Genomic DNA, 15,747 nt, shown 5'->3' with positions numbered 1-15,747 from the left:
TGTTTCCGTATTTATCTTTAATCAAAGCTATTGTTATAATTAAAACAAATATGTTGTTTTGATAACCATATTTTGTAAACAACCCTGGAATCGAATGTAGGAATACAATTGAAGTCACTGAGTACCCGATAACCTGCAGGTCAAGAGCAGTTCAATGGAAGAAATGTCCTCTTGTAAGCTTTTCTCGTCGGGTAAGATATGAAGAGCGTTTAATTGTAGAAAACACATTATTTAATGGTATGTTATTCACTTGAGTATTGAATAAACGTGTAATTTTCGTCTATACGAGGATAACCCACACTCGTGATTTGGCATGTTTGTCACTTGTGATCAGCTGATGAAAAAAACTTTTCTGGATATCCACACAATGTCGTGACAACTGACGTGTGACAAAAACAACTCTATCCCTACTGTAGGCCTTACAGTATGTCTCAAAATCCATGTCTACGTCGACGAGCTACTCAGCTAGCTACAAATGATTGTGTAGCCATTTCTTAGGGGCATTACAGAGGATATTTATATTAGTTAAAAGAAAAGACTCTAATGGTAACTTTAAATTCATTAAAATAAATTCGTTATTATTAAAAGACCTGTAAAAACCCAAAAGACCTGTAAAAACCCAAAATATATTAAATGACCACTGACTTAAAAATGTTCTTGTGGTATTACTGCTGCGCATATATGCCTTTCCATTATTTCATAGATTAAAAAAATATGATTTTAAGACGATAGCTAGTGCAATACTGAATTTTTGTACTTTTAAGGTCCACAATAAAATTATTGATAACATTAATTCAAAATGAAAGAGGGATTTCTTTATGAATTAGAATCCAGTTTCTGCTAAAAAACATTATCTAACAATTAAAAAAAAAATTAATACCGATACAGCAAATGTACCTTATTTAGTTAATTTTATTATATAACACACATATAATTTATCTATATTGTGTAAATATGAATATATGAATATAAAGTGTCTATTAGAATTCCTCAACATAAAATGGGACCAAACATTAAAAAAGCAAATTATCACCAAATTCATGATCAATTGTAGATCTAGATCTTTAATAAAAAAATAATCACAAAAGTGTTAATTAGTCGGGTGTCACATCTGATAACTGCTTAACATATTAGTTCATTTTTGCAAGGTAAGTTATACTAATTGGCGTGACTGTCATGATATGTGATTGACAATTGATTAAACATAAGTAGAGTTGACACTGAACTTTAATTGGCATGTGTAGTTATATAATATTTATCACTAACAATGCCTTTTGATAGCCATTTTGCATTAATACCCAAATGGACAGGTTATAACTTGTATGCATATCCTGGTCTCTGGATCTCAGAATAAGCATATTGTTGATACCAGAAAATTCATCGAAGACTGTAAGTTTTTAAAAGTCATTTTTAATTTCATTAAATTTTATTTTTTATTTATTTTTTTGTGGTGCACGTATAGCATATGCCATTGTAATTATGAAATGTTATCCATTATACCATACATGCACAGATAACAAAGACATCAAAATGGATATTGATCAAACCTGTCTTATTTCAGACTTTATAATTCATATATACACTCAAAATTATTAGAAATAGAATTTCTGATGGTTTTAGAAGAGGCAAGGTATACATACATGATTCTTATTAAATATTTAATAGTTTTTAACAAGAAATTTCATCTTGAAATATAAATTTCAAAATTCAAATAATTTAAAGAAAAATCCAATTTAGAGGATAAGCTTAGTCAATATCATTTTTTTGCTTTGTAGTACGTATATTGTGAAAAAAAACATCCATGATTATTTTAACAGTTTCATTATTCATGTCTGTGTAATTGCCAGTATATCATTTAGCTTTCAGGATATAAATGAGATTCAGGATAAAGAATCACTAACAGTTACAAATCTCTGAGAAACAATCAGGGAAAACAATGGAATTGGAAAGCTGCCTCCAGAGAGTAACACCTGATGATGGGGAGGATACGGGTCTACATGAGGCCTGTGGTGTGTTTGGATGCGTAGCCACTGGAGAATGGCCGACCCAACTGGACGTGGCTCACACCATCTGCCTCGGACTGGTCAGTCTGCAGCACAGGTAAATAATTAAACTATGGACCGCTGGGTTGCAACATTAATTATTAGTATGAATTTCGATGACAAAATTATTGAATTGTAGCTTGCTTGTCTAATTGGCAAATTAAAATGAGTGCATGTGGCAGTGCATACACATGGTTCACTATTACGAATAGTCTCTTGGTAAGGCTATGTTATCGCAGCTACATGGTGGCCAAAATGGGATGAAACAGATTTTCAATTCAGTGTGAATTTTGACATTGAATTGAAGTATTGTTTCATTTGAAAAAGCGTGATCAACAGCAGCTGTCCTGAAAGAATTTTAAGTTTGTTCAAATCTTTGACTTAGACCATTTTTTCCAAAATATTTTTTTTTTAATTTTTGAGATACCATACATCAGTTAAGAATATTGAAGTTAAATGAGAGTGATGTTAGCTTAACTTATTGGTAATAGATGTATGTCATGGATGAACTCTGAACTTAGGAAAGCTATGCGATTATGAGACCGATTCCATAAAGAGTTTAAATGTGTAAAATCAACCTCCAATCAAGTAAAATATAAAAACCAAAGAAACAAGGTTAATAACATGAAAAAGCATGTGAGGGAATTATTTTATGATAATGTTGGTTATGTAATTGATAAACTTGATACTAGTAATCCTAAATCGTAATAGTAACACTGAATTGATTAATAATAAAATATGTACTGGTAATTGATTTCTCTCTCCATAGGGGACAAGAAAGTGCCGGAATTGTGACAAGTATGGGTGCCAATGACTCACTACACAGGCAGAAGAAAGGCATGGGACTGGTTAGTCACATCTTCAGTGAGGATGACATGGCTAGACTAAGGGGCAACATTGGACTGGGTATGGTCATTAATTGTCAAAACTTCCAATGAATGATCTGGATTAAATTTTTGGGTCACCAAGTGATATTTAGCCACTCCCCGTGCAAACACACGCATGTGTATACTCTAATGTCGGAGCATAACTCGCACAATATTAATTTGCAAAATGAAAATTAAGTCGTATGATTGATGACTGACAAACTAACCATAATTTATTTTCAGCGTGTAGTTGTAAAAGTATTCTGCAATTTGGATAAGACTTTCATGAGAAAAGTTTGTTTCACAGTTTTATAAGTTGACTTTACTTTTCTTCATGATCACTGCACAAGTTCCGATTTTAACAACATTGATAAAGTATACATGAATTGTCGTTCAGGCCTTTGGTGTCATTTCCTGCCTTTGTGCCTCTTGTTGATTAAATTTTAATTATGTATATATATCATTGTTTTATTTCACAGGTCACACCAGATATTCCACCCACGGTGAGTCTGATACTACCAATGTACAACCGTTCGTGGTGGAGACGTTACATGGCCTGACGGCAGTGGCTCACAACGGACAACTCGTCAACGCTAAGTCCCTCAAACGAAAGGTAAGCAACTCCCAAGCAAAGATCAATCTGTTATAAAATTGTTTCAAATGCTGCATGAAATTTTCTTGCAACAATTCTAAATTGTTATGAAACATTCATGCAGTAAAACCTGTTTCAGCAATCACCTCTATATAAAGACCACCTGCTTAATAAGACCATTGTTATGGAGTCTTGAAATGGCCAATTTCAACTCAATTTGACCTGTGTACAAAGACCACATTGGTCTCGGCTTATTTGTCTCAGGTGGTCGTTATAGGCAGGTTAAACTGTAAGTGGTCGCAGAAAAAAATTCCGCTGTTGTAAGTTCCGGAAGAAGTTCTAAACATTCTAACAAGCTATAAATTTGTCACTGTATCTTGAGATATTGTATGAAGACTTTGTTTCCTGTAGTTACTGCGACATGGAGTGGGATTATCATCAGGATCAGATAGTGAACTTATCATACAGCTTCTCACTCACATGCCAGAATGTGGAGAACCGGACGGAGCTAACTGGGTCGGCAGGTAAGTAAGGATGTCAGCAGGAGAAAACTTGTCAACAGATACCTTAAACTTAGGGTTATAGGGTTATCAGGGTAGGTAAGTAGGTCAGGATTCGGCAGGTAAATTTATTAAATTAGAAACATAATAGGAGGATGAATTGGTTTAACTAAATAAAAACAGTCATTCTAACTCAGATAAGTTGTTGGGTAAGATGTCAATAAATTATTACAATTACTAGTTAAATTTGATATGATTGGTTTTTTTATTATTTTGGTAGGCCCATTATATAGTCTATACTTAGTTCTTTAATATCAATTATCCACAAATTGTAAATGGTTTTTGATTATGTAGACAGGGAAAGACTTTTTTCTTATCTACAAACTACAATTTGTATTGGAATGAGTTGAATCTTTTAGAGAAAACAGTTTTACCACAAAACATTTACCCTACCCAGAGTATATAATTTTTTTTAAATATTTTTGGCAACATATAAAATCAGAAATTAAAATGACTTCTAGGATTAAGAGGATAATGCAGGAGACAAAGGCCTCCTACTCACTGGTCATCATGAACAAAGACAAACTGTATGCTGTGCGGGATCCATTGGGCAACAGACCTTTGTGTATAGGCAAGCTCCTCCCCGCCGCAGCATTCTCAGGTAACCAATACAACTATAGCTAATTATTAATGGCCCCACTACCTTTCCGGAGCAAAACATAAAGCTTTCTTAAAAACAATGACAACATCAGAAAATGCATATCGATGAGGTTACAACACCAAACATATGCAAGATTCTCTGTGTAGTATATGATAACAGTGGAGAGTCATTTCGCTGTTCTGCCGTCTGACGCAGTGATGGTCAACTACCGCGTGGTATTTAGGACGATGGCGGGAAGCATAAGACGACCCGCGTTATGAAAATTAACCTTTTATTTATTTTAATCACATTGTTCAGAAGGTGATGATATGTGTAGTATTAACAGTAGGTTGATAACTTTTGTGACTTTACAAAATTATCGATCTCATTTTACATTCACATTTTAAAAATTAAAAGCCATTTTGGAAATTTAGTGGGCCTTAAAGTACAATAATGTTTATGTTTTGTATGTCGGAATTAGAAAGGAAAAAAATGTATAATTACAGAGTTTTGCAGAACATTTATATTAAAGCTATCAAATTCATGATATTTCTGTTGGGCAAATCTGCATTAGCATATATATTGCAGTTATCTGGCCTTGCCGTATCGATAACTATTTAACCAATTAATTTTGATGCCATGTTTAAAACATATTTTTTCACTAAAAATAAAGATATCCACATATTTTTGCTAGAATATACCATGTACATTATTACAATATATCAAAGATGTAATACACTCTTAATACATTCTTTTGACAGGAAAAAAGATCCTGGATGACTCGGAAGTAGATGGCTGGGTCGTAGCCTCCGAGTCCTGTGCCTTCAGTGGTATTGGTGCCCGGTACTACAGAGAGGTCCTCCCAGGTAAGCCCATTGATAATTCTCCTTCTCCTGTCTTGTAATAAGGAAGCATGTAACTTAAAGTGAATATAATTGTACTGAGATGGCTTACCAGTAAGAAAAAAACAGGCATGGATCTCCCTTTACTCTGTTCAAGTCAATGTCGTATGTGTTGAAATGATGTTTGCTGTTTTCTGTTGAAGGAGAGGTAGTGGAGATGAGTAAGAAGGGAATTCGCTCTGTATACATCGCACCCCAACACAAACAGACTCCTCCAGCCTTGTGTATATTTGAGTATGTGTACTTCGCCAGACCTGACAGTATTTTCGAAGGTAAGCCATAAGGCCACTAAACTTTTGGGTAAAGATTATTTTTCTCTGCTCCCTTGATTGGCCTTTATATACAGAAAGATCACCTTTATAAAGTACTTATTTTCTTAAGTTTATATTTAGACACTGGTTACTGCTATGTATTTCATTATCACTCTTTATAATAATTTTTTTTCTGAGCTCCCTTAATTAGTTAATATGTTAATTTTCTGCATTTGTATATTACAGAGTTATCTGTTATTTGCAGGTAGATATTGATTGTGATATTGGGTGTTTGCAAGAGTAACGTCATACTTTTCGTAGAAAATGATGTGAATTGCACTCACATAATAATGACATCACAATAAATACCTACGTGCAAGGGAGATAACTCTGTAATATGCAAAGACAGAATATATGACTCTAGTGTCACTCTACAGGACAAATGGTTTATATGGTGAGACAGAACTGTGGACGACGGTTGGCCAAGGAAGCTCCTGTTGATGTAGACATGGTCAGTACAGTTCCTGAGTCGGCAACACCAGCGGCCATGGCCTACGCTGCAGCAGTGAGTATAACATATTACACCCGGTCCACCCCAACTGCGAATGATAAATCGCGGGGCGCTCTGGCTACATCAGCTATACCAAACACAATCGTAAATGTTACAAATACCGTAAAATCTTGTGTTACTTACACACCAGTGTACTTTGCACATGTATTTTTTCTTATGGCTTTAAATACTGAAAAAAATCTACTATCGGTATATTTTGCGCATTCAAATTTTGGGGAAAACGATGTCCGGGGAACCACAAATTCAGTGTTATAAAGGTGGTAATTTCATTGCAAAACATTCACAATAAATGCTTGACAACTTGCACAAAAAGTGTTGTATTTAGAAGAAATAACATAATATAATTGCACTGTGCTTGTTTTCTTTTATTGGCCACCCTAACTGAAACAGTGAAATATATCTTGCAGAACATGTCAAAAACATTGGCAGTCCGCCGTATTCGATCCGTACACATGTCAATGTCTGGAGATATTACACATGAATAGTTATCAGAACTATTTGAAAATATTATAATTTAGTTACTTTAATATTGCCACAATAAGTTTTAAGTGTGTTTGAGATCATTAACAAACTTTAAAGAGCATTCCGATAGCATTTACGTTGGCTTGCAATAATCACATCGTGAGTGAACTCACTATCTGTACGGCACCAGATCCAAGCTGATGGCTAATTATATATAACAGTACGGTTAAAATGCCACTAACCTTCTAGCTTGTCAGTTTTGCTGTAATAATATTACAAACCACTTATTGAAAATCCTAAATATAGGACAGTTTAGGACTCGTCTTATAAATCCCACGTGTGTTTTGACTTTTTGCACACGGCCTGCAGCCGGGACATGTTATGGCGGTTCCCTACGTAATGAGCATAGCTAGATCTATAAGGAGTTTCATATGCAGTTTTACTAGAAATATGAAGATTTGTTAAAATATCTAAAATAAAGAAATACTAGTCAAGTGAATTTTTATGCAATTTGAAGAATATTTGTTTTGTTTTTAAGTAGATACAGACGCATTGTTGATGATATATAGATCGGTTAAGCTAACTAGCCATTCAGTTTCGTTAAGCTGGATGAGAGGCCCGAGCGTAGCATCCAGTACCAGTTTACCTGTGGATTTGGCGACAGTACTGGAGTCTATAAATAACTACACTCATTCAATACATCGATACAAGTCAGCGGTAGAGCGGTAGGGGTTTATATACACGCATCGTTCGCAGTTGGGGTGGACCGGGTGTAAATATTACATTTTACACTACCTATACATGTACATGTATTCTAACATCTAGTTCAAAGGATGTCTTTTTATTGGGCATTTTAATAGAGTTATAGTTTTGTGTATACTGACCGAACGCTGACAGTGAAGACAAACCAAGCAATAGGTGGAGACATGCTGGCTGTAAACATGAAATGTGAACTTTTCAAGATTATTCATTGAATTTTAACTTTTCAATTTTTTTTTGTCTGTTGTGCGTCAACCATCATGTGCTGTGTGTCTGTAAACAATTTACATTTTCGACTTCTTCTCCAAAACTGCTGAAGCGAATTCAATGAAATTTTGCACAAACCTAAGGCATAAGGCTAATCAAAATTTGAATTATATGATCCCCATCCCCCCAGGGGACTGTTGGAGGGGACCAAAAGGGGTAAAAATTTACTAAAATTTAACAAATCTTCTTCTCCACTCACAGATGTGGTAGAATCAAATACTCTTCCTAGATAGAAATTAAAGGTCTAAAAGTCCTTTACAAAAATTGTGAATTATATGACCCTGGGGTCTCTCATTTCTCCCTGGGGAGGGGGTTAAGTTAACTATAGTTTATATAGGGAAAACACATTTTGGAACATTATTTGGTCATTTGTTAATAAAATGAGTCAATTGTTGTCAGAATTATCAGTATGAGATGGCCTTTGAATCCTATTAACAAATTTTCCATGACTGACCCCCAGGGGCATTAGGGGCAGGGTCAGAAGGGTCAAATAGGCTAAAACTTAAAATCTTCTGAAATTCTGGAAATGGTAGAATCAAATACTTTTCATAGATGGAAAGCTTAAGGTCCTTTACAAAAACTGTGAATCATATGACCCTGGGGTCTCTCATTTCTCCCATAGGAGGGGGTAAAGTTCACTATAGTTTATATAGGAAAAACACATTTATGAACATTTTTTGCTCAATTTTCATAGGAAATGAGTCAAGCTTGGTTAGAATTATTAGCCTGATATAGTATTTTAACATTATATCCATATTGTTTCTGGCTGACCCCATAGCGGCAGATGAGCGTGGCCAAAAATGGGTCAAATAGGCTAAAACTTCAAAAATCTTCTAAAATTTTGGAAATGGTAGAATCAAATACTTTTTATAGATAGAAAGGTCTTAAGGTGTTTTATAGAAATTGTGAATTATATGACCTTGGGGTCTCACGTATCTCCCTGGGGAGGAGGTCATGTTTACTATTGTTTATTTAGGAAAAACACATTTGTGAACATTATTTGCTCAATTTTCATATTGGAAATATAGCATTTTAACATCCATATCAGTCCTCGCTGATCCACTGGGGGACCAGAGGGACGGTGCCAAATAGGGTCAAAATGATTAAAATTTCAAAAAATCATCTTTTGAGACCAAAAGTTTGATGGAAGCAAATACTCTTCATACTTAGATTAAAAAGTCAAATCTATAAAACCACTGACCAACTTCAACGGCCAGTGTATAGTGTTTATATATCTTTGTTATATTCTATATCCAAACTCAGGTAACCGTTAAGGCCCATGGGCCTCTTGTTTATAGAGTGAAACAGTATTTTGACATGTGATCTTGACAAGACTGTTGATACAAAAATCACATATTGACCATGGTTATGCTTTGTTCTTTCCTTGAATAATAAGATATAGCATCCAAATTAAAATGAAAATTGATAATGCTTCGATAATTTGCATGAGTTATTATCAAATTGATGTTGTCTCTACATAAAATAATTTATCTCTATCAGATCAAGAAACCGTACGGAGAAGTTTTCACCAAGAATCGTTATGTTGGACGTTCCTTCATCCAACCTAACATGAGATTACGACAATTGGCAGTCGCCAAGAAATTTGGGGCCCTCACACAGAACTTCAAGGGCAAGCGTATTGTACTGATTGATGATTCTATCGTCCGTGGAGTGACGATGATTCCAATTGTCAAACTACTGAAAGCAGAGGGAGCTAAGGAGGTAAGCTATATTACGGTGACCATTTCTATTGCACATTTGCTAATTTCCAAAGCTTTTGATTTGTTTGTGTAATAAATAAAACAAGACATTAATTTGGCATCAATTAACTCTTATGATTGGTCACAGCATCGCTTTATAATGCAGATTTTATTAGTCCACCATCATCAATTGATGGGCTATTCAAATCGCATTTTGTCTGTCTGTCCCACCGTTAACAATTCTTACAGCTATTTTTCGGCAAGCACTGCAGAGATCTTTCTCAAATTTCATATGTAGGTTCATCTAGCTAGTGTTATGTATATATAGTTGCGCATGCTGGCAGCCATCTTGGATTTTGATCATTGAAGTTTGATCCTTCTTTCAATTGTCAGACATAGATCAATCTTTGGTGGGTGTCAAAATCCCTCTAGGATCTCTTGTTATAATGAAGAAAAGCCTAACTCAAGATATCGCTTTCAAATGCTATTCATTGATTGATGTTGCAGTCTCTAAAATTAACAGACATTTCTAGCTTAGATCTCCAAACAGCAACAACTTGAGTTCTCTCTTGATACCATACCTTGTCTTTGTAAATGAACCATTGGGATACTCAGGTGGAGGGTTATCAAGGTCTGAAATTCTACAATGCTGACCTACACAGGTGGCAATAAATATTAAGCAGTGATGAGCAAAAATGAAAACAATTTTGAGAACACCTGTATAATAGTGCATGATATGGATTCACTTTCAACCTGTATGATAGTGTATGATATGGATTCACTTTCAACCTGTATGATAGTGTATGATATGGATTCACTTTCAACCTGTGTAATAGTGTATAATATTGATTCACCTTCATCATTGTCATAGGTCTTTGATTCCATTAAGCAATGAAATCGGACTTAATTATAAAACATATTTCTTTTTGTGTACAGGTCCACATTCGAATAGCATCACCACCGATAAAGTACCCGTGTTACATGGGGATCAATATTCCTACTCACCAGGAACTTGTAGCTAACAAAGTCCCTGTCGAGCACCTGGCCGAATACTTCGGTAAGTTTATGATATGGTTATGTCAAAGGGTTTCCAAGAGAAAGGAAACTTTTAATTTTATAATAATGCACTAGCTATGCTATACTCAATATACAATTCAATTTACTAGGCTCCTTTCTAAAGCCTAATTTGTTGGGTTGGCCAGGAGCTATTTTGATGTGTTTTAGTAACTTGTGACTACCCAAATGAATACTGTGATAGGGAAGATCATTGAATGCCATCATAGTTGAGAATAAAGGACAAAACTATTATTGTATGCATATAGATACACACATTTCTAAACTGAGACAAATATTTTGGAAGTCTAAAATTCAGTTATAGTAATTAAACTGCGTAGGTTTGATCAAATGTACAGTGGTCTTTGGCCATCATTTATTGACTTCTAAGAAAGCAAAAGAATAACAAGTATAAAATCTTCATTGATGAACATAAATGATTACTTACAGATTAACTGCTCAAAAATGTCATGATTACAAGGAAATGGTTCAATTTGATGTATGTTGTATGATGACAAGGAAATGGTTCACTTTGATGTATGTTGTATGATGACAAGGAAATGGTTCACTTTGATGTATGTTGTATGATGACAAGGAAATGGTTCACTTTGATGTATGTTGTATGATGACAAGGGAATGATTCACTTTGATGTATGTTGTATGTATCTATGAATTGACAGGTGCGGATAGTTTACAGTACCTGTCTGTGGAAGGTCTAAAGGCAGCCATTACTGAAGGGATAAAACCCGATTCTGAGTCTGTCGGCCATTGTGTAGCCTGTCTCACCGGAGATTACCCTGTGGAGCCGGACTGGTGACCAGCAGTCTTCACAGAAGGGGAGATAACTTTCAGACAGGAAACTGTGACCAACAATCTTCACAGAAGGGGAGATAACTTTCAGACAGGAAACTGAGAGGAAAAAGCTTCCTCCCAAGTTACCAATAATTTAGGAGTAAAAGGGTTCCAGATTTTATAGATAGAAGGTTGTTCCAATGTGGTTATCAGTTTAATAATACAGACTGAAAGTGACTCTTGGACTCCAAGGAAAGAGTCAGACAATTAAGTCTTTATCAAAGGAGACAACTGCTTGAATCGAGCATTTTGAGAAAATACCAAAGATTTTTTACTCCAATTAATGGTCATTCTGTAATATATTTATATATATATAGATACTGAAAAATTGATTGTTTTAGCAAATACATTTGCTTTCGTTTTAAAAGATGATTAATTATAAATGTAATGCCAAATAAGGACCTAGATGTTATCATCTGTGCTTAAAAATTGTGCCAATTTATATAAAAGACTGAATGTTGATAAAGAAAGCATTCCTTTAATCTTTTTCATGTAAATGTAGTTAGAGATTATTAATATATGTGCTAATACATAAGAGGCCAAATTGTATTTGTATATATAATTTTTGTGTGTTTTAGTAAACTTTGTGTGAAAAATGGGATCTAGAATTGATGAAAAGACATATACCACTTGGTAAGAATGTTTAATCAATAGTCTGACAGACAAATAAGGATGTTTGTAAGGAACTGTAAATACAATTTGATATTGTCTAAAATACTTTTCATAATTTGTCTTAGTCCGCTAAACCTGCCTATATTATAAGGCTTTTTTAATTTTTTTTTTTTTTTTTCCTAATATATAGTCAGCTCGCGGTACCTCTTAAAAATGTGAAATCGTAGGGAAACTTAGAAAACAGTGAATCATGAAAGGTAATTTCTGGGAAAGGGAAACTTACAATTATTATTTCCAAGTATTTTTGAATTGCTATGGAATCCTGAAAAATATTCATTTTATAAGCAAAATTCCAGAAATTACAAAAACTATTTCAAGTCCTCCACTGTATGTGCCACTTATCTAGATGCACTAGCTTTTATACAAAGTATGATGATTTATTATCCCATAATAAAGAAAAGAGAGCCTGTACAAGCATTTAAATAACAAACAAGATTAGGCCAAAGGTCAAAAATATCTCAGTGACTTGGTTTTGATACACAACATACTGTCTTACTTGGGTTGACCCATATACTAAGTACAAAGATACGTTTTATAAGCAAAATTCAAGAAATTACAAAACAAAAAAATATCTTAATACAGATGTTACAAAATTAATATCATTGTAACCTTTAAACAAAGACTTATCAAAACATTGACTTATAGAAATCAGACCTTCTTCTCTTAATTCCATTGTTATTCAAAGCTTTATTAAATACATGCCATGTTGTGCAATATGATATTTAATAATGAAATTAATATTTACATAGACAAATTTAGTCCGCTAAACCTGCCTATATTATTAGGCTTTTTTTTTTTTTTTCCTAATATATAGTCAGCTCGCGGTACCTCTTAAAAATGTGAAATTGTAGGCCAGATTAGGCCTACGCTACGTCAGCGGTATATTTCTAATATTTTCTGGAATTTTGCTTATAAAATGAATATTTTTCAGGATTCCGTAGCAATTCAAAAATACTTGGAAATAATAATTGTAAGTTTCCCTTTCCCAGAAATTACCTTTCATGATTCACTGTTTTCTAAGTTTCCCTTTCCCAGAAATTACCTTTCACGATTCACTGTTTTCTACCATCTGAAATACTTCCATATTTGGGCAAAAATGTACCGTCATATGATATACCAGTAATACAAATGTCAAGAAGACAAGTAAATTTAGTCTGATCCCCTGCTGCAAATGCTCCAATATATAGCTATCAGAGCATTCGTAGCAGAAGACCAGACTAAACTAAATATCGTGTTTAAGATGGTAGTTTCAGGGTAAGGGAGACAACTGATTGTTTCATCATGCAGTATTTTGTATGTAGTTTACCCTTTTTTGTGTCGTCTGTAACGCAAGTGCGACACATAGGTATCACTGAGTCAGCAGCGTCCGGAAAATGGTTATTGTGCAATAACTTAAGTATTTATTGTACGATTTCAATGAAACTTGGTATTTTGCTTTATATATAATGAGATCCCATAGATGAGCGAGATACTGGTCAAAATCCCTCAATATTGGGCAAGAGTTACAGGACTTTGAAATCTTCAAAACAGATAAATTCATGGTTTCCGCTCGATACCTTTGGTATTTATTCTCTGATTTAAAATAGATTTGGTATTTTGCTTCATATTAATGAGATCTTAGATGGGTGAGATACTGGTCAAAATCTGTCAATATTTGCAAGAGTTACCGGACTTTAAAATTGTCAAAAAAGGTAAATCCATGGTTTCTGCTCAATAACTTAAGTATTTATTGTGTAATATCAACCAAATTTGGTATATTGCTTTATGTCAATGAGATATCAGATGAGTTAGATACTGGTCAAAATCTGTTAATATTTATAAGAGTTACGGGACTTGAAAATCGTCAAAACAGACAATTTCTTGGTTTCCGTGTGATAACTTTGGTATTTATTGTACTATTTTAACCAAATGTATATTGCTTGATATCAATGAGATATACGATGGGTTTGAAACTGGTTAAAATCTGTCAATATTTGCAAGAGTTACGGGACTTGATAACTTAGTTATTAATAATATTTTCAACGGTAAATAACTACTTTTGTGATGTTTTAAACTGCTATGCAGGCGATGCATCCACTTTCATGGAATTCTTGTAATAAAGTATACTTTAAATTATACTCTTCAGAATTCAAAAGATTAACTATTGACTTTTGATATTTGTAAATCAACAACAGATTATCAAATGCAGATTGTGTACATATAATGCCTGTAATTTATATAATTTTGTATGTACAATGTACATATTTTTTAGAGGCTACATTTACTAAACTGTGATCTGTATATAAAATTGTGCAAAGTTCTGTAAAAATACACTTGTTTTATTGAAATAATAAAGTGTTATCATGTTACTTCAGTGGTACTGATTATCAGTTAGCCAACCATCATTAGTTGTGCATATTGCATTTTAGGACCACTCAATCAACAAGATGGACGACAGGCTGTCATCTTGGATTTTGATATTTGAAGTTCATTTCTTAGACAGTACTGCAGAGATCTGTCTAATATTTCATATGTAAATTCCCCTAGGGCCGTTTTTTAGCATAATGCATTTTGGGACCGATTGGTCATCAAAATTGCTGACTGGCCGCCATCTTTGGATTTTGATAGCCAAACTTGGAATACAGAGAAAAGATCCCTCTTTCATTTGTCAGATATAGATCATTCTTTGGTTTGCGCCAGGATCCCTCTGGGATCTCGTTTCTAATCTTGCAAGATCAATAGTTTTCATTTAATTTTAGAAACAGAAAAAAAAAATGAATCGAAAGGTTTCATGGTAGCCTGAGAGACTCTGGCCCTGACACCAGACTAAGACATTATGACAGATAGATGTCTAGCATAGAGCCCCTTCATTGAAATTAAGTAAATGAAAACATAGGAATTTTGAGAAAGTGAAATTACATGATTTGAGTACAGGTACAGTTAGTCTATCCTTCCGGTGATGTCATAATTTTGGTAGATTGTTTGTGGGACAAATCGTACTCAAATAATGTCATTATACTATCTCAAAACTCATATTGGAATCAAACGTATTAAACCAGATCAGGGAGGACAATATTGTAAAGTATTTTAGAAGTCTGGTAAAAGCAGCTTTATATTTTTATGTCATCCGACCCGAAGGGTCAGGATGACCTATTGTCATCATGCATCGTCTGTAGTTTGTACCATGTATAATCTTTTCAGGGCTACCAAGTTTGTTCAAATGAATTATCTTGACCTTCATTCAAGGTCATAGGGGTCAAATAGGCTAAAACATTTAAATTACTTCTTGTGAATACCTTGAATTCATCAAATATACCAGAACCTAAACTTCTATTAAAACAAGAGCTGTTGGAGAACAGCAAAGCTCGCCTATTCAGAAGAAGTTGATGTTCAAGTATTTACTATTTAAACATAGAAATATGACAAATTAACAGACTCAAAAACCCCCTAAAGGGCCCCAAATTGGTTGTATTATCACGTTCAGCATCCATACACATGAGGAAAATAAAATCATAAACATTTATGATGACTTAAGCTTAAACAATAGACAAAATAGAAACTTGCTCAAAAACTTTAACGTGAAATGGGACGCCAACGCTGACGCCGAAGCCGACGCCGAGGGGTGACAACATTAGCTCC

General features: G+C 34.2%; 1 protein-coding gene across 2 annotated transcripts; it reads left to right on the top strand.

Annotated features, from left to right (window-relative positions):
* The first annotated feature begins 67 nt into the window (after positions 1 to 67).
* Positions 68 to 14,580, top strand: LOC138327722 (amidophosphoribosyltransferase-like). 2 transcript variants are annotated; one of them, XM_069274040.1, is made up of 13 exons: positions 154 to 191; positions 1,311 to 1,389; positions 1,860 to 2,100; positions 2,812 to 2,948; positions 3,388 to 3,521; positions 3,912 to 4,024; positions 4,522 to 4,661; positions 5,402 to 5,506; positions 5,686 to 5,814; positions 6,231 to 6,358; positions 9,353 to 9,574; positions 10,489 to 10,609; positions 11,286 to 14,580. In XM_069274040.1, the coding sequence occupies exons 3-13, from the start codon at positions 1,937 to 1,939 to the stop codon at positions 11,420 to 11,422; spliced, it is 1,530 nt and encodes a 509-aa protein (XP_069130141.1). In that variant the 5' UTR covers positions 154 to 191; positions 1,311 to 1,389; positions 1,860 to 1,936; the 3' UTR covers positions 11,423 to 14,580. The 2 variants fall into 2 exon arrangements, with proteins under 2 accessions (XP_069130140.1, XP_069130141.1); XM_069274039.1 differs by lacking the exon at positions 1,311 to 1,389 and having other exon boundaries at positions 68 to 191.
* Positions 14,581 to 15,747: the final 1,167 nt, after the last annotated feature.

This window comes from Argopecten irradians, chromosome 7, assembly GCF_041381155.1.
Source record: "Argopecten irradians isolate NY chromosome 7, Ai_NY, whole genome shotgun sequence".
In the NCBI taxonomy this organism is placed as follows: Eukaryota; Metazoa; Mollusca; class Bivalvia; order Pectinida; family Pectinidae; genus Argopecten; species Argopecten irradians.
This window is presented reverse-complemented; position numbering and strand designations above follow the sequence as displayed.